Source organism: Accipiter gentilis, chromosome 33 (genome assembly GCF_929443795.1).
Source record: "Accipiter gentilis chromosome 33, bAccGen1.1, whole genome shotgun sequence".
In the NCBI taxonomy this organism is placed as follows: domain Eukaryota; kingdom Metazoa; phylum Chordata; class Aves; order Accipitriformes; family Accipitridae; genus Astur; species Astur gentilis.
In genome coordinates, this window is record NC_064912.1 from 3,215,335 (window position 1) to 3,238,159 (window position 22,825).

Genomic DNA, 22,825 nt, shown 5'->3' on the forward strand with positions numbered 1-22,825 from the left:
CCCTTTCTTCTGCTTCTAGCTCCAGAAGGAGTCCGTGCAACAGTTCGGTGCCAAGTGACACAAAGAGGCCAGCAGACCTGATCGGTCAGGAAGTGATTTTGGTTTCCTTCCTTCTGCTTCTCCTGGTCTGGTTTCTGAATCGAGAGTTTGAGGTCAGTTACCGTCTCCACTACCATGGAGATGTGGAGGCTGATCTTCATCGCACCAAAATTCAGAGCATGAGGGATCAAGCTGACTGGTTGCTGAGGAATATTATTCCATACCACGTGGCTGAGCAGTTGAAGGTTTCCCAGAGCTATTCCAAAAACCACGACAGTGGTGGAGTAATCTTTGCAAGTATTGTGAACTTCAGCGAGTTCTATGAAGAGAACTATGAAGGAGGCAAAGAGTGCTACCGAGTCCTGAATGAATTAATTGGGGATTTTGATGAGCTCCTGAGCAAACCACATTACAGCAGCATTGAGAAAATCAAAACAATTGGGGCAACGTATATGGCTGCTTCAGGACTGAACACCTCGCAGTGTCAGGACAACAACCATCCCCATGGACATTTGCAGACCCTTTTTGAATTTGCCAAAGAAATGATGCGAGTGGTGGATGACTTCAACAACAACATGCTGTGGTTTAATTTTAAACTTAGGATTGGCTTTAACCATGGGCCCCTCACTGCTGGGGTCATTGGCACCACCAAGTTGTTGTATGACATTTGGGGTGACACTGTGAACATTGCTAGCAGAATGGACACCACTGGCGTCGAGTGTCGTATACAGGTGAGTGAGGAGAGCTACCGCATCCTAAACAAGATGGGGTATGACTTTGACTATAGGGGGACAGTCAATGTGAAGGGGAAAGGTCAGATGAAGACCTACCTTTACCCAAAATGCATGGACAATGGGATCGTGCCACATCACCAGTTGTCTATATCTCCAGACATTCGGGTTCAAGTGGATGGCAGCATTGGGCGATCTCCGACGGATGAGATCGCCAACCTGGTGCCTTCTGTACAGAATTCTGATAAGATAGCCCATGGCACAGATAACTCAGAAACCAAGGACATCCTGCCTTCCGCCAAGAAGCTCCAGAAAGATGCGGTGAAAGCAGAGGAGAGGTGCAGGTTTGGCAAAGCCGCAGAGAAGACTGACTGTGAGGAAGTGGGAACTGAGGAGGTCAATGAACTGACAAAACTAAATATCTCTAAGAGTGTATGATGCACTGTCAGAGTTGCATGAAGTGCTCTGTCAATAGAAACACAAAGACATTTGCAATTGGCAGTTTTCTTTTTCAAGAGAGACCTTCTCAACACCTGGGTTGTACGTTTGTTTTCATTTCAGCGCCCGGTGCTGTGTGGATCACAGCTCTTCAGGGCTTGTTTTCATCCATCTCTCTCCTCCATGCCCCAAATCACATCCCAAGCTCCCCAGCTCCCTGTGCAACCATCTTACAGCTGAGTAGAGGATATTAAGTGCCTTCAGATATACTCCATTGGACTCCCTGTCAAGGTACAGAGGCCCCAAGTGAAATCATAGCTTTGGGTATTTGTCTAATTTTAAAGAAAAGAAAAGCTGTGGTTATATCATTTTTATTGTTGTTTCTCACAAAACACTTTTTTTGGCTAATGCAACTCCTTGGGTTTTTTATATCTCTCTGAACAATGTTTTACTGTTATCAGACCTTTTGTATGTAAACACACAGACAAATGTGCATGTATCTACCATATGAGACTGACATAAAGTGCCAGTAACGTACCACAAAAGAATGTCTTGGAGAGGGGGTGACACAATTTGACTTTGTGTTGGGCTGGAGGAGGAGTTCTGCAGTGGCTCAACATTTAGTTAGAGTAGGCTGAACAACTGCTGTAGTTTTATTCTCCTTTACCAATGCTTTCTTCAACCTTAATGTGCCATTGCGTGCTTTGGATACACTTCTTTTCCATATAGCCAATGAGTTACTGATATGTGGGAATGGAATAAGGGTTCGGACATCACCAGCTCTCAGGACAGGTTTCCAGAAGCAGACGAGTGACCATGAGAGTGTTACAATTCAGGTCTTACAAGTCTAAAGCAGTTTCATGTTACTCCATACACTAGCTGAATTTGCGAAGGTAGGTGAAGTTGGTATCTCTAAGCTGGTCTGACATGAGGGAGAGAGAAAAGCGAAATAAATGTTTGGGGAATGCCTTTATTTATTTATTTATTTTATTCCTGGTTTTGTTTAGTTTGGGGGGTTTTATTTGTGTGTGCGGAAGGGATTAGGAGAGATGAATTGTCAATTGGTTTAATAAGAGTAATAAGATGGTGTTTCAGCCTCTTTGAACTACCAACCACTGTGAGGATGTTACCTAGGCAATATTTGTTTCAAAGCTGGTGAAACTTCCGAAGCCACCAAACGCAATTGAGTATCCCAGCTTCCCTCTGTACTGAATCAATGGTGCTGCACAATATTTTTCAGGATTTCCCCCCCCCTACACTGTGCTTTTGCAGCAGGGAATAGAACAGCATGCTCCCTGCGTGCCACTGAAAGCAGGAATAGGGAAAAGAGTCCTTTCTAGTGAGCTGAGAAGCACAATTTCCCAGTCCTGCAGATGACTCTGTGCAGGTCCCTGGGACCAGAGACCTGCAGGAGCACAGAGGGAACTTCAGGATGGGAGCCTTAGACTATACCAGTTTGCCCTCTGCCTGCTTCCATCACCTCCTTCACTTACATTTGATGTCCTGCTTTGGATAATATTAATTATTCAACTATTCCAGTTCAGCTAACTCTTTGTGACACCAAATAAAATGAAAGAATTTTTGTGCCCAAAATAAGTTCATTAGCCAGGGAAGAGCTGGTGAAATGCAATTCTGTGCTGTCTGCGTGTTGGTGTGATTTTTAATTCTTTTTTTCCATCTGAACTAAAGTCAGAGTATATGGATACTTCTTCTTATTCCCTATGTGATTCTTGGAGTTTCAGTAATAAATATATACGTTGTGAAGCTCCTATTCAGCTATTTGAGATCCATCTACACTCCACAGTCAGCATGGAGCCCTTGAAGCCTTTGTCAAGTGTAAATCTGTGAGATTTCTGGATCTCAGTTAGTTAAACAAGACTCTGCACACCGTTCTCCCAAAAGCTGCTGTTTATACACATCTAAATTGCGTTTGATAGGAAAGCTATTTAAAATTAATCTTACTTGCTCAATCTGCCAGCATACAAAAAACCCAGGGGATACTCGTCTCCATACCCTTCTGCCACAGATGCTGTAGCCTGTTTTGGGGGCTATTCCTGACGAGCAACAATAGAAGGTTTTTATCAGTGCACATTTTTACAGCAGCCTTCCTTTTCCATAGATTAAAACTAGCCCCCTTCTGCCCCATCCCCAGTGGGTTGCACTTCCAACTTTCAGGTAGTATAATTCTGCAAATACCTCTTGCATCTGAAGAATGTATTCTTGAAACCATTTTTAGAGTTCTTGTTTCAGTTAAGTGTGTGTCAGTATTCCTTTTCTTACAGTAGAGAAGTTAAAGCGGTCCAGAATTGTTTACATGCCTTCTAGTGTTATATTAGTGTCAAAATCATTCAAATTTTTCTCCCTTTCACTTCTTTCTCCCAATTTTATAGACAACTCTACCCAGCATTTTTCTCTCATTGATCAGCTGTTTGCAATGGCAGAGTTCAATTGAGACACACCGGCTTCTCTCTCGCATGAGACACTGCACAATAACTAAACCTCCACCAGCAACAGCCCTGCATCCAGTGAGAGGTTTGCACCCTGTGATTAAACCTGAAAGGAGAAGGTGCTGGAGTAGGGCCCCGGACCCAGAGCGCCTTCCTTCTCGTTATTGAAGCAATGCACTGCAGAATACAAAAGCCTCATCCTCCGGCCTATAAAGTAAATAACACTCCCATGCTGTCGTGGTATGGTGCTGTGGAAGTATTGTTGGTTTTCTGGTGACATTAGAATACCAAAAATATACCAGGGCCTCTTTTTTGTTAGTACTAAGCAAATAAAATGACTGAGGACAGAAGCATTAGTGGACTCTGAAATCAAGGGCTGTTGTCTGCTCTGGGAACTGCTGGCGACGTTACTCTGCCTTAACTCTGAAGCTGGGAAAAAAGTCAAAAAGTTGAGTAAGTAGTAGTTACCCTTGTTTGCTTATTGCCACCAGGACAGCAGCAAGCATTCAACAGCTGAGACTGCAGGTCTTCTTTCGAAGGCTTTAAATCTTCTCTTTTAATGCAGTGTAGTAACAAAATCAAGACACTAATCTCTCAGCATATGGTTTGGGTAGTGAGATTTTCCCAGGCACAAGGAGCAGGGAGATACCTATTTTCTAGCGTAAAACAGTGGGAGCTGAACCTTTACACCTTCCCTTTACACCTTTGAAAAGATGTCCCAATACTGGCAAAAATTACTCCGGAGGCATTTTTAATGGCATTGTACGGTTCTGCATTCCTCTCTGCAGCCGTGACACATGTGCGCTTGTGGGAGGCCATGATCAAAGTTAATTTCATTAAAATAGCTTTTGTGCTTGTTCTGTTAGTGCCAGCACAATTCGAACATGGTATAAAAGTTGAGGAGTCAGCCAGGTACCTGGAAGTGTATTCTGCAAGAATAGTCAGTGCATTGCTGCGCTTCCTATTTTTAGGGTGTTTTAATGGTGATAATATAAAAATTATCCCGGGGAGGGGGGAAGATTGCTGAATATTTGCTAGGCCTGTACTGCCTTCTGCCACAGTTCACTTGGAGGAGCCGCTCTGGAGTGTAGACTAATGACGAACATGCTGAACGTTTTCTGCAGTGTCGTCTTAATCTGCTGCTAACACAAAAACCCACTTATTTTTCTCCCAGCTACTTCTGTGAGACAGATTTCTCATTTAAAAACAAGTAAATGGCATTTCCATTTATTTAATTCTGGCATTTATGATTTTGAGAAGAACAGATTTGCCTGTTATTTCCCAGGATTTGGGGTCGTTCCCCTTTGCTGGAGGTAACACAAGTGCTGCGAGCAAGGCAGGACAGTGCCGCTGCCTGACTGTGGCTCCTGCTGTGTCCTAACACAAAGCACAGGAGGATTTAGATGGGACAAAATGGGTGGGGGGAGACGATGGACTCCCCAAGGGCTTTACAGAAAAATAAGTATTTGGATACTCTTACTTCAGAGCTAAAACACAGAAAGGAGGCACCCAGAGCAAAAATGAAAGGAGCTATAAACCAAACACTGTGTACCCTTGCCAACTTTTAGCTCAAGAAGAGCTTATTCTTGATTAAAGAGCCAAGCTTTTAGGGTATCTAGCATTTTAAAATTGCTAACTCTAACCTCTTTCTAAAACTTTAATTCTGAATACAACAACAACAAAGTATTGCAAGGGAGCAGTTACTAATTTCATGTCCTTATTATGCAACATCACAAGAGACTGAGAGCGCCTGAGGTTGGATATAATGTGATCAGCTATTTAACTGTGCAGCTTGGGTTGGGGGTTGGGTTTTTTTTGCCAAATTTAAAGACTCTGTCTGTTTTCTCCCTTATTCCCTGCTGTGGTCTTGTTTGCTCGGTCTGGATGGGACGTGCGAGTGGTTCTTGCCTCCCTGCTCCTCACCTTCGCTAAACTGCATCTTTCGCACTGCACAGCAGTGTTTGAACTCTGCTACTGCCAGGTCATGGCTTCAGATGCTGCTTTCACTGCTGTTTGCCTCTATTTCCTAATAGAAAGGGGAAAAGTACACTTGCTTTGATATCTTGGTCCATTTATCTGGTCACAGCTGCAGCTTTCTCCTTGTGTTAAGCTCCTTGACAGAAGATTGGGAGGAGCAGCAGGCACATCCCAGTAGTTAAGTCTAAGAATTCTGTGAAAAAATACATTTTCATCACACTGGAAGTGGAAAAAAAAGTTTTATTTCCCTGAGTTTTAGCAAATGTGCCAAAGCAGAAGAGGGTAAGAAATAAATTCCAGTGTTTGCTGTCAGTGTTGGGATTTGGTGAAGCAGCGTTCCTTTAAGTCCTGTTTTAGTTAAATATTACAAAACTGCTAAAAATGCAGTAATTATTTATTGATGTGACTTTCCCAGTTGCTGAAAATGTCACAGGGGTGGTTTGACTGTAAATACAGAATGATTTTCATGTGGAAACAGTTGAGGTAGAGGTGCAGGGATCCCCCAGTGCCGCAGTGCTTCCATCTTGATGCCCAGGCAGCTGCGAAAACCCAGTTGGGGTCTTGGAGTAATCCTGAGACTTGGCTAGCTGTATGCAGAACATCAGTTTGGGCAGGAAAGTCATTTATTCCAGTGGTTTTTTCCTTTTGAGTTCTCTATACAGGCTGTAGCAGTCCTTGTTTTGATTTCTAGGGGAAGAACCTGAACTACTCTTCGTTTTTGCTGAGAATATCCTCCGCTGCCGATAGTGGTAGGATTCTCCAAAGTTCTGTAAAAAAGTTAGAAATTACAACCATTACACGCTAACTCTGGCAGATGCTGTAGTTGTCCAGGTTTTAGTTTGAGTGCTCTGATGGCTTGAAGATTTTTCAGTCAAGAGCTGTGAAATCGTGGACCACTTACTGCTGAACTATACCGAAAATGTAAAGGAAACTGGAGAGGTAGAAGACGATGGTCTGCAGAAATGCAGCATAAGCAGCGTAGGATACAGCGTGATGATGGGGGTTTGGCTCGCTGCGCAAACGCACACGGCACAAGAGATGCTCTGTGCGTAACATGTGCTTCCAGGTTTGAAATCAGTGGGAAAAGGAGAAAGGTGAATGTGAAACGAGGTGTCAGGTTGTTTTGAAGTCTGATCTTTAATTTCCAGGTGGGATGTCTTTGCTGGCTGCTGTAGGCAAAGGTTTCTCCGGTGTGAAGCAGAGCCCTGGCTTCCCAGCAGCACGTTTTCTTATTTTTTTAAAATCTGCTTTAATGCCGCCCTCTGAACTCTGTCCAGAGTAATGGGAAGGAGTTTTGTTGGTGAAAATCGGACATGAGGAGCTTATTGTCTTTGTCTTATTAGAGTTCAATTAAAATGAACATCAGGCTCTGAAGAGCTTCAAGTAGAGAATAAAATAGGGGTGAAATATATTTTGTCTTAACAGCATCTCGGTTCAAGTGGTGCCATGGGGAAGAGTTTTGAGGTGCTTTATAGACGCTCCATAAAGCACTGGTAGAAAAAAACAAAACATGCAGCTTTTCTGTATAAAACTTTTTTCAAGTCTTTATCAGGTGAGTTAAACTTCTGTCTTCAGCCCAAGTAAGTGGCTGGGCTGTACAACGTGTATAGAAGTGCTTGCTACTTACCTTTGAGAGTCAATATTAGCTTTTGAGAAAGAAGATTATTTTGGAAAAAATAGGGCAGTAGAAGACACTTAAAGCTTTTTTCCCCTGGTACTTTATTGTAGCTGGCAAACATTTGCTCGCCTAACGAAGCTGCCCAGCCCAAGGCTGGCAAGGAGCAGGATGCAGGCGCCCAGCGTTTTCACGCACGCCGCTCCAGATGCAATACGTTTAACATCCTTTTTAGCAGCTGTTTCACATGCGTGTCTCCAAGTTGGGAATTGGTGTCGAGGAAGTAGTCATTCGTGTTTTACACTTCTGGAAAGGCCCTGAGGCTGCTGTCAGCTTTTCACGTCGTAGCCTTTACGTGGTTTGTTCTGTTCTCTCCTTGTTTACTGGCTCACTGCAACAACACGTATTTTAATCTCCAGAAGTTGCAGCGTTCGCTGAATCTGAAAAGCTGCAGAAGATTATGGCTGGGAACACTTACTAAAATCTTAAGTTTTGGCTCTAACCAGTGCTGCTTTAACCAGTTTGTCATCTGGCGATAAGTGGCGGCACGCAGTGATGTCATATCGGAGCATCCCAGCGGGTGACCGCTGCCAGCGCTGCCACTCACACATCCCCAATTTGAGTGTCGATTCTCAAATCTTCCTTTGGATGAGTCAAAAGAAAGTGACTTTCTTGAGTTTTTCCTTCTTTTCTCCCTTAGTCACTCATGTCTTCACTTGTTTCTAACTTAATGCATTGGTTAAATACTAGTTTGCAATTGAAAGACGGTTTGTATCGATTCGTTGTTGAAAGATTTAAGCTCAGGGCAGGGAAAAATGCAGCACGTGGTACGTCTGCGGGTATGCCCAGAGGGAAAATGCCCCTTTAGCATCTTTGAAACTTTGCCTTTATTCATATGAGACCAGAGCTTCATTTGTGATTTATTTCTAATATTAGCTGTTGCCCTAGAAATTGTCCAAAGAGAGGGGGTTTGCAGTATTGCAATGGTCTGCCCTACATCACTGCCTGAACCAGGATTTGGCCACCATGCTGGTACCAGCATGGTCCCACCGGCACCATCAGACATTTCTCTTCACGTAGTTCAGGAATCCGCAGTTGCCAGAGTAACCCTCTCCCCAGTTTAATTTCTTCTGGTTTTCAGAGACCATGTTGAGAGAGAGAGAGAGAGATGCGCGCTGAGACAGAGACTTGTTATACCCTACTGCGAGTACAGCTTTAAACTTCCAAAGTAATAAACTCTTAAAAGCCAAGAGCCTTAAGAATTCCAAACATCTGCTGAGAGACAAAACACAGTTTCACGTTTGTGCTGAATATTGGGAATTTTTTCTGCTCAATGGTAGGTGTCTCCTTTTTGTGAGGAGGAGGCAGCAGTATCCAAAGATGATAAGGACCTTGGCCACCCTCACCGAATTACCCAGGAACAGGTAGACAGGCTCTCCACTTGTGCTCTCAGCAAAGTTACCTCGCTCCCCCAGGGCTAGTGTGATGGCTTTATATATTGCATTGCTCAGAAAAGCTCCTTCTTTCCATGAAACAGAGTTTTTAATTTAGCATAAAACATTGTATTTGCTGGCGGATGGGCTGGATTCTTCCTTTCCCACCCCCAGGCTCTTGCAGTCCTGTGGCATTGAGATGGAGAAGGCAGGGATGTAAGATGATGGGAAAGCCAGGCGAGTCGGCAAGAAGCCTCTGGAGCTGAGCCCGGCAGAGTGCCGGAGCTGAGGAGCTGCCGCACCAGTCCCGCAGCAGTGCCCAGGCAGCAGCGAGCTTCGGCAGCCGTGGGCTGGCGAGGTGGCGGAGGTTTGGGGAGGTTTGCTCTGGGGGCAGCGTCCCGCTGCCCTCCTCAGTTGAGCCGGTCCATGGTCAGCCTGACAGCTGTTGGATGCCTTTGTAAATATGCCTTCCCTCCTGGCCTATTGGTTTCATTTCATGTTTTCATGTGAGCAAATTTCAGCTGGTTACTAAAAACGTGCACTAGAAACGGAGGCACTGCTGGCCGAGCATAGCCGGGCTGCGCAGTGGATTGGGGTTGTGCCTGTCCGACCTCGGTTTATACAGTATTACACCTACAGATGACCCTATATAAGCAATCGTTGTGCATCAAGAGCTGCGATACCCGATTATAAACAGCCTGTGAGAAATGATTTACAAAGTGAGGGACTCAAATCAGGGTTGGCTTTGGTTTTACCAGTAGCTGTCAGCTGGGCAGCGGTGCGGGCCCGGGGGCTGGTGCGGACTCCTGACCATCCCCTGCTTGCTTTAAAAGCTGCCTCAACACTATTACCCGAGACTTCAGCACTGCCTGTCCTTGCATAAGCACACGTGGAGATGGTATAGAAAGCGTTAATTGAGAACATGATTGAAATGTTACTGAATTATTAATTGAAACATTGAGAAGAGTTTCCAGTTAACAAGAAAGAAGAGAGGCAAAAAAGGCAAATTAAAACATTTTAAGGTCTCCAGGTTAGCTGGAAATTGTTTCTTCATGATGTCTCTGTTTTCTTTCTCTCCCCACCCCAGCAAAGCCCGTGTTCCCGTGACCTTCTCCCTTCCCTTCTTGCAAAAAGAGAGAGAACCGGTCTGTTTACACACACCGCTGGGGGAAGCTGGCAGCTTCTGCCGGGGGCTTTGCTGGGAATGGGGCTTCCTCACAGCGGCTTCACTGTAAATATTCTGCCTATGCTTCATTGACAAAACCGAAATGGAAAAAAATTGTATCTGTGAAATATTAAGCTATATATGTATATAGATAAAACGCGTATTATCTCTGACTCATTACTACGGCTCTGTAATCGATTGTATATTAAACTGTTTTACTGTATGGCAGATCATTTCATGCTATCTTAGATGTAGAAAAGCTGAGAAAGTAATTCACAATACACTATGTCAACTTAAAATTGGTTTGCTTTTTTATTTTTGCTCCAGCACGACTTCAAACGCAACCCTGTGCCGTTTGCACATTGTTTCGAAGAATAATAGTTGGGAACAGAAGCTTTTTCAGCCCTTTGTTTTGGATCTGGCTTTTTGCAATGTTTCTTTGATAAATCACGAAACCACCGAGTTAATTTTTGATTAGGTGCATATTTAGAAGGCATTTTAAATGCGAAAGGGATTTGTCACAGACCTACTGCACTTTGATGTGTCGGCTGGCAGTAAATGACCTTCATGTTCCCAATGCCAACTGAGAAGACTACCCCTTCCTAATTTTTCCTCATTTTAATCCTGCTCTAAAGTGTTGGGAAGGGGCTGTGTGGCAGCCTGGCTGGCAGCACCTCTGCAGCCCACGGTATTGTCACTGCTGGCTGTGGTGGCAGGTCTTGGCAGAGAGCTTTTCCACATGGGGAGCTTGCTTTGGCTGAAATAGGGGATGAATTTTGAATAGGTTTTTTTGGTTGTTTAGCAGAGAGCATTAATGGTTTATTCTGCAATACCAGTGCCTTATTCAGATTCTCTTAATCCACTTGGAAAGTGGAGTGAGGCATTGTTATTCTGGAGTAAGCGTCCACAGAAAAAGAAACGGCTGACCAGGAGTGGCTGTCTGAGAAGAGGAGCCATAATGCTTTCATAAACCTGAACCTGTCCGGCCAAAAGAGCTGAAGGTGTTGGACTGCTGCAGGCGGCTCAGCAGCAAAACCCATGTCTGTCAGTCTGTCTCTCACACAGACCCTGCTTCCCCCAGGGTCTCTTTTAACCATCCCACTGTATGTTCATTGGGTTTCACTGGGGGGAAGAAAAACCCTAATGAAGCCCTGAGCCCTTGCGAAGTAGGGTTTTGACCTGGAAGATTTGAAGGTTTCCTCTGGATCCGTGCCCAGGCGCTCTGCTCCTCCCTCCTGCCCGCTGATGACCAGAGACCTGCCGCCAGCGCGTCCCGCAGCACCAAACCCTTCTCCTCTTCACCCGTGCTGACGACGGGGCCGTGCAGCCGTAAGCGTTTGGACGGGTCCAGCCAGAGACCTGAGTCCAGGCAACTCCCGTTTCCCTTTTCCCCACTCCCTGCAGGTCACAGCAGAGCAAGAGCTTTGTCCTCCTGGAATCACGGAGAGGTGGAGTCCGGTTCCTCTGAGGGTACTCATTTATTGTTTTCCCTCATACTTTAAATAGAGGTTGGGGTTTTTTCCAAAGACAAGGTAAGTATCAGAGCACATTTAAGACATGTGTGGCACGATTGGCTCTGCAGCCAGTGCTTGCACCATGTTCCTGAGGCTGTCCCAGGGTTTTTAATGTCAGTAGGTGTGTGTAAGCCATGCTCGAGTGTTCCTGGGTGTTCGCCTTCTGTTGTAGGCGAAAACTGTTCCAATGTTACCCAGTCGGGTTCCTATTGTAGATCATGGTGATTGTCAACTGCCAAGAGATATTTTTTAATAAATCTTATCCAGGCATTTCAAATAAAGCCAGTCTCCCTGTTTTCCTTTTCAGTTCTGCGTTGTCTTCTCCCCAGGCAACCCCATGTTCAAGTTTCTTCTCTTTCTGTGCTTTGGTTCACGGTCAAGAACTCATCGTTGTACACCGATGTTGGGTATATTGGAAGATGCACCCTCTGTTTGTTTACTTTACATGGGGACTGTGTGTATAAGAAAAGCCCAGAGATCTTCCAGGGACGTGTTTCACAGTGGTTCCCAAAAGACCAGGCTGCCTTTGTCCATAGGCAGCCTCAGGGTGACTCGGTGTCCTCGGCCGATGGAGGACAACGGGGCCGACCCGGAGGCCGTGGCATCTCTCCCATCTGCAGGCGCTGCTGGGGATCCCACACCTCCGTCACGCTGCAGCAGCAGGGAGCTCTGTGGGAGCCGCTGGTTTCTTCCTTCTTTGCGTTTCAAGATTGTCCTGGGTGCCTGGAAGGTAAGTATTAACTTCCCCCCATGGGTTGTTAGTGGGGTGGGGGGTTCCTGGGCTGGTGCGCGCTGCCCTGGCTGTGCTGCTCTCGGGGTCAGCTGCTTCTGCGGAGCCGGCGCCCTGCTGGAGTACGCGGAGCCGTCTCCAAGAGCCGTGGGTTGCATGGGTGGCTGGAAAATGTGCCCGGCTTATGCCTTCCCTTGGTTACCAGAGGTGATTTTTCAACTTTTCTATGGGAGGGGAGAACCTGAGGGCGACTCCGGCCTGGGCTTGGCAGCGCGCAGGGAGACGCGGGTGCCCTCCGGCTCCGGTGCCGTGGAAGGTGGGTGTGGAGCAGATCTGCCAGCTCCTGACCTGCTTGCCCTGGGGTATCCTTGGGGGGTTCCCTGGGGATCCCCAAGCTCTGGCTGCTCCAGCTCCCTCTGGCATCCCAGCCCGAGCTGGACACCATCTCTGCTCAAGGGGACGCCCGCCCTCTGCTGCGCCATCGCTGAGGCTTCAGCGCAGGACCCCGCCGACGTTGCCGTTCCTGGACCTGCTTCGGGTGCAGACCGTGGACGGGGCAGCGAGGGTGCTCAAGCCTGGCTCCCCACACCCGTGACTGGCTTTCATTTTCACGCCGCTCAGAAAGCTTTTCCTCCACCTCTGGGGCCAAATCTTTCTTTGAAGCAATATTTTTTTTCCCCCTCCTCTCACCGGTTTCATAATGTTTCAGTCCAGCCAAAGCCTGTAAGCAGTTTGTGTTCGATACAACCATTGCCACTGAAGGACCCGTTGGTGGCACCGTGCGGCGTGGATCTGGCACAGCGCTTGGGGGAGCGGGGACTTGCCCAGGCTTCACTCGGCCGGGCCGCAGCCGGCTTTTGTTCTCACTTGTTAATCAGTGTTTTGCTTTTGGTAACTACATTTTTGTTGCTTTGTGGTGTTGAGTGGCAATTCTCATTTCACAGCTTTGCGGAGTTTATGGGAATTTAAGAGCTAGATGCAAATGAACTTCATTAACATGCTTAATTATCTTATAAACCTTATATCCATCTGTCCTGCATATGCTTCGTACTCAATGCTTTAAGACAAGCGACCACGTTAGGCTTGGCATGAGGCGCCTGTGAGCAGGAGCCTTTGGGGAGAGCCCGGCTCTGCCTGCAGAGGGACCGGGCTTTAATGCCAGGGGTGCGTGTTGGAGGTGAAATGTCATTTTTCAAAGGCTGTGTTCAAGCTGGGAGACTGGAAACAAACTGGTAAAACACGCAGCAGGATGACACGATCTTAGGAATTATTTGCTAAAAGCAAAAAAAAAAAAAAAGCGTGGAAACTTTCCTAATGTGTCAAAAGGGGAGAAACGCATGCAAGAGGCTCCAGGCCAGCAGCCCCTTGATGGGCAAGAGGTTGGGGCTGGGAGGGCAGAGCCGGAGCCAGGAGCTTCACCCAAGGGGGTTCGCTGTAGAAAAGTTTTGGGCAAGTCCCCAGAAGGGACCTGACTGTGGTGCCGTGCGGAAGGACCCATCCCACACTTGGGCATCTCTAGGCAAGGGGTTTTTTTAAGCCAGGCTGTGTGCAGAGCATGGGTTTGCTGTCAGGGTCACCACGGAGCTTCATGCCGGTGCTCGGGTCAGGCTCCCTCCTTTCTCACACCCAGGGGCTGTTGGTGGTGCGGGAGAGCTGTGGGGTCCGGCAGAGCACCCATGGGTGCCCCACTCAGACGCCAGCCTGGCACGACGTCGGGGTGTCAGGTGCTAACACCAATTACTCGCAGCAATCCTGGAGTGGGGTGCGTAGGGGATGCTTGAAGCTTGAAAGCTTGGACGATTTACCTGATTTCTGGCAGAAAGCCGGGCACGTTTTGCACGGTTTCAAAGACGCTGGGGTGGCAGCATCCGCCACTGCAACGAGAGACAGCGCAAGGGCGACAAGCTCACTGCAGCAAGGGGCTGCACCCTGCCGAGCGAATCCCTGCATTTCTGCCGGTGCTGTGCAGGGAGCAAAGCTGGAGGCAGAGACACAAGAGCACTTGAGAGCCCGATGGGATCTTCTTCAAGCTGAATCTCTCGGACCGGCTGCCTGTTTCATGAGTCAATGCTCCAGCCTGGTTTTGGGAACGTGTTGCACCTGAGCCTTCCCCAATGGCTGGCTCCTCTCCTGCGTGGGGAGCAGTTAAAATAAACCCCAAACCCTGCCTGTTTGCAGCCCAAGTTCCTGAACTTGCATCCCTTGGTGGCACAGAATGCATTTTGCAATGGGGAAGCTGCGCTGCAGTCACAGCACTGGGTGCCAGGAGCAGAATCGCAGGGAATGCTTTTGTCCTTATTTAATTTTATGCAAAAATATCAGAGAAAAAAATGAGCCTTTACTTCCAAGTTGTGTCACAAATCCATAGATCTGCTGGGTAAGAGACAGGGCAAATCCCAGACTTGTGCCAGAGCCCCCAGAGGGTTTAAGGGCCATAACGGAGGCTGAGCACAAATCTTTCTCTCCTCTGTACAACAGCGTTGTGCCGGAGCTGCCTCCATCAGCGGACACTCAGTGCACAGGGGTAACCCATTGGGGTGCTGCTGCATGCACCTCACTCACCTCTCATCCCGGGAAAAGCAGGGCTGTTGCTTTGCACTGAATCGCTGCTTTCTGAGCATACGTTTGTAACAAAGACGAAGCATGAACATGAATTTTTACCAGGCCTGGGAGGGAGCAAGGACCTGGTGCGCAGCAACCCTGGAGCCCCACAGCCCTGGGGACGGGTGTCCTGCCACCGCAGCGGTGAGTCCATGTGTCCGGCGAGCGGGGAGCAGGGAGTGCAACACATAGCAAAGCGCTGACGGAGGATCTCCTTCCCTTCTCTTGCTCTTGCCAGCTCACATCATGGCAAAGACACTTTGTTCCCGCAGGGGCTCAGATAACACCCCGGCCCGGGCACCCCTCTGCCTTCCTCCCTCTTTGCTTCCAGCCTCCCTGGTCCAAGGCCAATGTCCCTATCGAGTTACCGGCCACCTCAGCCTCCCCATTTCCCTCCAGCACAGCCAGACACGAAGTTTTAAGAGTGAGGAAGGATATTGAAAACTTCAGAGCTGGAGCTCTAAAAACTTTTAAATATGAGCAAAATAGAGATGCGGCTGCAGGGTGAGCGATGCGACTCTGTGCTATAGCGTGACCGTGGGCACAGGGACCCATTTGCAGCCAAAGGGCCCTCACTGAGCTGTGGCGAAGGAGGAGGAAAACCTGTGCTCGAGCCCTTCTGCTCCCATGAGGAGAGGGATGGGTTTGGTGAGGTGCTGGTGGTTGGCGCAGACCCAAGGATGGGCTTTGCTCTGCACAACGAACTGTCAGAAAAGCCCAAAACACCCCCCGCCACGTCTAGCTCCCCTCTGGCACTGGGAGCTGGGGAGGCTGCGAGCTCAAACCCTGCAAAATCCAGGCTGTGGGCAATGGGGAGAGAAAACATGCAGTTTTGGGGCAGGTTGGTGGGTTTGGAGGCGGGTGCTCTGTGGGTGTTTTGGGGGGAGCTCAACGATGTGCCCGGTGAGCACAGACTCTGAGGGCACAGCGCAGCATCGCGGGCAGTGTACAAACCTTTGTCGGTATCGCCTGTGGTTGTAACTCTGGAACTTCTGTGCCAGCCGGGCTCTGAATCCTTCCTCCCAGAGACAGGAGATAAGATTTACCTTCTCTTTTTTAATACATAGAAAGTACAAGCAAAAGGCATCCCCCTCATGTTGCTCCTGCCCCGTGGAGCTGCTGTCGCACCGTGCTTACCCCAGTCTGCAGTGCTGATTTGCACCGCGGGACCCACAGCTGCACCCATGGGTGCCTGTGAGATCCGGCCGTGCATGAAGAGCTCTGATGGGGGCAGGTCCTGCTGGTTCGGCTCCTTGTCTCCCAGGAGCTCCCCCAAACTCTGCCTGGTGAGATTCTCCTGTGAGAGGGGTCCCAGGGAGCCTGTGGAGAGGGGAGCACCCAGGGGAGGAGAGGAGCTGGCACGATACCAGGATGGTGCCTGGAACCAGAGATACTCCCAAACTGGTTTTTAGCCCTGGAGAAGTCTGGTTTGCTGGTGTAGGGGTCCTGTGGGGGCTGGCACTGCTGTGCCGATGCTGCATGCGCCTGCGGGGGCATCGGGAAAGGGAAGCCAGGGCAGCGATGGGCTGAGTTTCCAGCTGAGGTCTTGCAGCATGCGTCACTCTCTGCTTCCAGGCCGGGTCCCCAGACTCCTCTTTCACTGCTGGTCCCTGTTCTGTGCATCCTGTGCCGTTTTCCTTCCTCCTGGGTGCATTTTTTTGGGTGCCCCCATGCTATCTGCATGCGGCAGAAGGCGGTTGCTTGCTTTTTATACCTGCTGCATGAAGCTGTAAGTGCCTGAAGGACCCTCGTTGCTAAAGATGCTTCCCAAAGACCGAAGATGCCAGGAAAGACCCTGCACAGCCAAACGACTGCGACACTTGGAAACCCGCGGCTTTCTCCTTCGCCCCTTTGCGCAGCTGGGGCCAGGGTGGCCCTGGGGACAGGGGGACAGGAGTGGGCTGGCGAAGGCGCAGGACCCGGCATGTCCCGGCCTTTATCTCCCCCTAGTGCCACCGGCTCGGCTCGTTTGCTCCGGTGCTGTACAGTGCACAGAGTCCAGCAGTGCTGTACGCAGTGGCCATGGGGTTTGGGGAGGGAACCCAGCTGCGGTGGGGCAGTGATGTCCCGGACCAGCGCAGGGAATGCAGCTGCTGCCAGTGGTGTGGGGGACTGGGCACGGCCCGGAGGCGTGGGTTGTGGCGTCGAGGTGGGGCAGGATCCATGCTGGTGTCGGGAGCAATGACCTGAGTAACCCAAAATCCTGGCAGAGTAAAAGCCAGGTAGGGCCGCAGCATCCGAGAGCGATAAGGAGGCATTCGGCATCCTGGGAACGTTACTGGTGCGGTGGTGATGGGGAGGAGAGGAAGATGATGGAGAACAAGGCGATGAAGGCGCCCTCACTTGGCCCAAAGGTACCTAAAAGGTGACATTTCTGAGGCTGAAATGAGACTGTTTTCAGCTGGACGTTGTGACCTGTGCAGGCCTGAGGTTAACAGTTCATTGCAGCCGCGAGGATCCCCAGGGCGAAAGGAGAGGGTTGTCCCTGGTCGGCGGGGCCCTAGTGGGCTGCAAGGCCAAACCCTGCTGGGTCTCTGCACCGCGCTCGGGGCAGCCCCGGCCCCACTGGAGCTGGGGATCAGCCCTGGGTGCTGTGGGACCTTTGGGGACAAGGACCTCGCTCGGTCCTGAGCCCATCTTGTCCCTGGGCCGTGCATGCACCGAACTATGTCCAGCCTCAGCAGGAGCCACAGGGTTGCGCACAGCCCGTCGGGGTTCCGCGGGCGTCTCTGCTCTGCTGCTGCCGGCGTGCGGGTTTGTCCTCTGCCGTTAGCTCCGAGCTGTCCATCTCCTGTGGTCTGAATAGGGTGAAAAGAGGCAAGAGGCTCTTCCTTGAAGAGCTGCTCCACTATCAGCCCAGCGCAGTAAGGCATGTGGCAGGGAAATGGTTAAAAATACACGTTTGACACCACAGAAGGACTTTGTATGGCTGCGGGGGGTCTACCCTAAGAGTCCTCATGCCTGCGCACCCCACTGTGGGCGACACGCTGTGCTCTCCCTCGGGTGACCTGGCAGTGCTGGGGACTCCACATTTTGGGGTTGTCCCCGAGCCGGGGACAGAGCTTGCCCTGATTTAGTGTGTTTCTGTCTCCTTTTGGGGTGTCAGATGCGTTGTAGCCCTTCTGAGTGGCTGTGGCTAGAAGTGAGACCTGCATTTGGGGCCAGGGACGTGGAGCAGGCTGGGCAGCACGGGGCTGTGCTGCTGGGGCCGGGGGCTGTGGGGCCGTGCCGTGCAGGGCCATAGCGTATAGGGCCGTATGGTGCAGGGTGTGGGGTCTTGGGCTATGGGACCACCCGGTGCAGGGTGTGGGGTCATGCTCTGTGGGGCCATACAGGGCAGGGTGTGGGGCTGTGCAGCGTGAGGCGGTGCTCTGCGGGGTGCGTGGGGTGCACAGGCAGCCTCTATTCTAGGTGGGGGACATGAGCGATGTTGGCCCCACACTGCCGTGTCCTCGATGCGAGGACCTGCCCGAGCCGGGGGGGGTCACACAGGGGCTGTGCGTGTGCCTGGCCACAAAACACCCATCCCCTGCAATGTCCCCCAGTCCCCCTTCGCTCCTCTGCTCCCGATCTCTGGGCCGTTCCCAGCAGGAATCAGCCCACAGAAAGTATTTGCTGCACTCTTCTGGTTTTAGAAACATTATGAATCACAGGATTCCTTTTTTTCAAACTGCATAGAGGGGAGTCATGCACCCAAAGGGTTAATTGCAATGAAACCCCATTTGGTTTCAGCAGCACCCCCCCCCTCCCCGCAGAGCTGGCAGCCCTGCTCCTGGGTATTTATAGCACGGTGAACTTTGAGCATGTCCAGCAAGTGGGCAAATCCCCAGCTGGAGATGTGGGGACGGCCCCAGCAGAGCTGGAGGCTGTCGGGGGTCCTGGCCCCGGGGCTGCTGCAAAGCAACAGAAACCAACTGCCACCACGTCCCGGCCCCCGCGCACCCCACTCCAGAGCGGGGCACCCCACGGCCGGGCAGTACCGGGGCACCCAGGGACCCCAGGCTGTGGGACCCCCCGTGAATGCACCTGGGTGGCCGAGGACGCGGGGTTAAGCCTCCTTCAGCCATGGCATCAGAGCGGCATCCTCCCGGGCTGGTGTTCCCAGTTTCAGGAGCAGCCTGTGCTGTCGGCAGGACACAGACATCTTCCCTTTTCCATGACAAACAACAGGCAGAAGCTCCCACCTCTGTCCCAGGCCAGATCCCTTCCCACCAGATGACCTGCCAGCCAGTTCACCACATCATGGAGTGAAGCAGGGGAACGTCATGTCTGGCTTCCTAACTCTGAAACTGAGGAGGGAGTATGGGTGGCAGGGGATGGGAAACCTTTGTGGGTGTGCAAAGCCTTGAAAAAACCCTAAAAACAACAAAAAATAATGAGGGTTTGCTTATCTTTTAACAGGTGGCATCTGTACCTATGGATTGATGGGCCCCCGTGTCCGACGCAACAGTCCTGACTGTCAGTTTGTCCGTGCTGATATGGTTTGCAACGGACAAGGAGAGTCTGGAGGACGTGCTGGGCTCACAGACAGCCACGGCCGCTCCACGGCCACGGGGAACCTGGCACCATGTGTTGTCGCAGCCTAGTGCTGCTGAGCCTGCACCCCGCCAAAGCCCCCGTCTTCAGCCTGGGGTTGTCCTGCTGTTGGAGTCATCCCAAATCTGCAGCGCTGTCCACAGCCTGTCGCTGTTCTGGTCTCCATGGACATCAGCAGTCTATGCAGGAGACTGGTCTTGTCAAGTGCAAAAGGTGGAGAAATGTCTGGAAGAGATGTTGTCTGGAGCGTGCTTGGGTAGGTGCTTCTGAAAGGGGACTGGTCTGAGACAGGATCAGATCCGGGAAAGTCAGATGGAGCAACGTCTTCTTGCCATCGATGGAGACAGCGCGTGGGAGCAACCACTGCCGCAAACCAGCTGAGGAGGAGAACTGTGAGTCCGAAACAGTCTTATTTCAAGGGCAGGACTGCTGAAAGCGAGCAGCGGCGTTCCTGAGGGTGGGCTGAGCTGCTGGTCGCTCCACGGGACAACCCCCCTGACCCACAGAGCACAGATGCTCTCGCTGCCGGCACCGTGGAGCGGCCGGGTGCTGCGGTGTAGGGGTCTCTGGAAGACCCCGGCTCTGCTGATCAGTGTTTCTCTAGCAGCAGCATTGCCAAGGCTGGGAGTTGGCTGGGGCATCGTTTTTTAGGAATGATTGAGACTGAAGCAGAGAGGAAAACAGAAAGCCCTGGCCTGGCATGTCTTCATCCATGGTGGGCTTCTGCTGTGACTGCTTCATGCTATTGAGATCCCCTTGACTCAAAATTGATATATTTCTTTGCACTGAAGGGCTAGAAGAAGCAGAGATGGGCAACAAGGATGTTTAAAGAAATGGAGTAGCTTCTACCCAAGGAAAAATGAAACAGGCTGGGATGCTTCACCCAGGGCAGGAGGTGACAAGGGAAAGAAGGCAGAAGGCAGGAAAAGCGAAGTTTTCCCCCGGTCAGACAAATTTGGGTGGACCTTCATGAGGATGATGGAAGATGCATCACCGACACCAAGATTATCTCCAACCCCTTCTCCTGGGGCTGAGCATAAGACTTGCAGATGTGGTTACTGGAAACCTACCAAGACCATATAGTAATTTTATTTTTTTTTTTCCTTCAAAAGCAACTGAAATGTTTTGGCCGAAATTTGCTTTTTTCTTGTGAGTTCTCACTGCAATTCAGGCCCCAGAAAAGAGCATTTCATCTGCCGTAGGTAATGTTTGACAGCATTGTAAGCAAATGAAAATAGGGTCTTATAGAGGACAGTGTCTGGAAATCTTCACCATGGAGGACTGGCCTCATTTATAATCACAAATATATACAGTTTTGTACAATTACACACCTCAGCCAGCTCTGAGGGCAATTCCTCAAGATTGCCTCTTTTTTCCTGAAAGCGCTGGCAATTTATTTGTGGGAAAATTTATTTTATACTGTCAGGAGAATATAATGGTGTTGCTGTTGCCCTCTGAGATGTTTTTAGGTCCTACCCACCCCAGGAACGTTGATAGACCTCGCATCAGCAGCTATAGGAGCAAGCACTGAAACGTCAGGGAAGGAAGGGGAGGAACAGTTTCAGTCTTACAGGTTTCTGCATAAAATAGAGGCTAAAAGCATGTCTTCAAAATAATTGAGCAAGGATACTGTTCATTACATAAGGTTGTTGGGGGGGAAAAAATAGGCTGATTTACATTTTTATAGGAAATAAAAGGAGTTTTGTGGGTGACATAGCACCTTCCACTGAGAATGTCAGCGTGAGATGTGGGCTTCAAATAAAAGAATAAATATTTTCCCGCGGGGACTGAATTCATACCAGAGAGCTTAGCCTGGGAGGAAAGCATTTTTAAAAGAAATTTTTTGTTGCTATAAAAACTACATTTTAGTAGCACAATATGCATTTACTGCAAGGATGCTAACTCTCACCTTTGCCTGCAAATTTTTGCTGGTTCATCTGAGTTTTGATGAAGCTTTGGGTAGCAGGAAAACAGGACTAGCCCTGTTTTGTGGATGTGGTGTTTTTCGGGGCAGGAATTTCAGGGCAGGAGGAGAGTTCGATATGCTTTTTAGAAACGGAAGGATTTTTCAGTGGCCGTCAGAGCAGGCTGTAGTTTAGTGATACTTTAATTTCATTCACAACGAGTAGCCCGGTGGGGGTTTTATTCTGGTTTCAGGTTGGTGGCCCTTTGAGATTTGCTATGCCATGCTTCAGATCCGCTGCTGTCTGGCATAACAATTCAGGTTGCTCAAAAGCAATGATTAGCATAAATGAACGAGTGGGTGAAATGTTCATTATATTGCCTACTGTCATGTTTGTGTACCAGATTTTGTTACCATCTGTCATTTCTGTTTTCTTGTTGTTGCCAAAAGTTGTCATTCTGAATGGAGGGTGGAGACATATTTTCAAAAGCTAACACGAGATAATTTTAGGTACTTTAGGGCTCATATGTTCTGTACTGGGTGTCAGCAGCCCTCATGTACATCAGCCTCGCGAGTCTTTGATAAATTCTGGGCAGTGATTTAGTTAAAGTAGTTTTTAGAGTCATTGGTTGCAGTCATGCAAATGCATGAGATTCTCAGCTGTCGTCATTTGAAAAAAGTATCTGGTCCTTGCAATTGCAAAGAAAAGCTTGCAAATAAAATATATGTTTCCCCTAATGTTAAATAAAACAGAGACTATAAAGAAGGGGGTATATAGTGACACTGGACTGTTAAAATCCAAGCTCCTGCCTAGAGATCTGACCAAGGAAAGTGAGAGCTCCACTATAACAGACTGCAACATCCCCAGATTATTTCCAGAGATGTAAATGTCCCGGGGATGAGAAGCTGGACAAATTCAACCTTGAAATAAGCTGCAGCTCTCTCGCAGCGACAGTAACTGCACACTGCGACAATTTGCAAGGGGAGCGGTGCACTCACCAGGGCTTGCAGCCTTTAAAGCAAAATTAGCTCATTTTCAACCGCACGTTTTTAATTCAGCTTCTGGGAGGAACGGCTCAGCCTGTGAGCGGGGAGGCGGGTAGGTGAAGCCACGAGGATGTCTTGCCTTATCCCAGTGCTGCAAGATCACCCGGTCTGAGAGCTCGGTGCCCTGTGCCAGCCGGGGAGGGAGAGGGGTCCGGGGTGCCCGGATCGTTCCCCTTCCTTTGGGCCGGAGTGCCAAGCTTGTGCTGCGAGTGTTTAAACCCTCCCTGGCAGCGCTGGGGCCACGCTGGCACCTTGTTGCTTCCCATCTCAGCCCACAGCAGCTCCGCTCTCCTGAGGGCTGCGGGGTTTTGACCTGACCCGAGTTACAGAGCTCAGCGTTCACATGAAACGCAATGACCTGTGGCATCCAAAAATACAGAAAAGGTGATCTAATGGTTTCAGTTTGACTGAAACTCCAGGAAAATACAAAGCCAGACAGTTTTGGGATGGTTTTTTGATGGCTTGGGCACAGCCAGCCAATGATCCAAATTCATAACCAAAGCTATAAAGACATCCCAGTGTCCTGGTGGGAACTTGCACTGGAGTGGGAGTGCGGAGGGTCACTGCTTGCTCAAGGGGAAGCGGCGAAGAAGGAGATGGGGCTGCCTTTGCTCTGAAAGAGGCAGAGATAAGTCTGAGCGTTTCTGAC

At 49.6% G+C, this 22,825-nt stretch overlaps 3 protein-coding genes across 8 annotated transcripts in view; 2 read left to right on the top strand and 1 right to left on the bottom strand.

Annotated features, from left to right (window-relative positions):
* The window catches only part of ADCY9 (adenylate cyclase 9), a 99,673-nt gene extending 88,017 nt beyond the window's left edge, over nucleotides 1–11,656 (top strand). For 3 of the 6 annotated variants that reach the window (XM_049791148.1, XM_049791149.1, XM_049791150.1), the window contains one exon: nucleotides 20–10,144. In XM_049791148.1, the coding sequence (XP_049647105.1) occupies nucleotides 20–1,208 (1,189 nt within the window). In that variant the 3' untranslated portion in view covers nucleotides 1,209–10,144. Of the gene's footprint in view, nucleotides 1–19; nucleotides 10,145–10,172 lie in introns of those variants that run through there. The other 3 variants (XR_007504526.1, XR_007504527.1, XR_007504525.1) reach the window with 3 other exon arrangements.
* Nucleotides 1–22,825, bottom strand: part of GLIS2 (GLIS family zinc finger 2) — a 300,390-nt gene that overhangs the window by 157,508 nt on the left and 120,057 nt on the right. The gene's annotated exons all lie outside the window — the stretch shown is intronic.
* LOC126034218 (uncharacterized) lies at nucleotides 8,628–21,874 on the top strand. The gene is made up of 4 exons (XM_049791669.1): nucleotides 8,628–8,671; nucleotides 11,032–11,315; nucleotides 11,667–12,089; nucleotides 19,092–21,874. The coding sequence occupies exons 1-4, from the start codon at nucleotides 8,628–8,630 to the stop codon at nucleotides 19,274–19,276; spliced, it is 936 nt and encodes a 311-aa protein (XP_049647626.1). The 3' UTR covers nucleotides 19,277–21,874.

Coding starts and splice junctions, on each gene's coding strand:
- LOC126034218 (XM_049791669.1), top strand. CDS start 8,628: ATGATAAGGACCTTGGCCACCCTCACCGAATTACCCAGGAACAG. Junction 11,316..11,666: donor GGAGTCCGGTTCCTCTGAGG/GTACTCATTTAT, acceptor TTTCCTTTTCAG/TTCTGCGTTGTCTTCTCCCC. Junction 12,090..19,091: donor TTGTCCTGGGTGCCTGGAAG/GTAAGTATTAAC, acceptor ATCTTTTAACAG/GTGGCATCTGTACCTATGGA.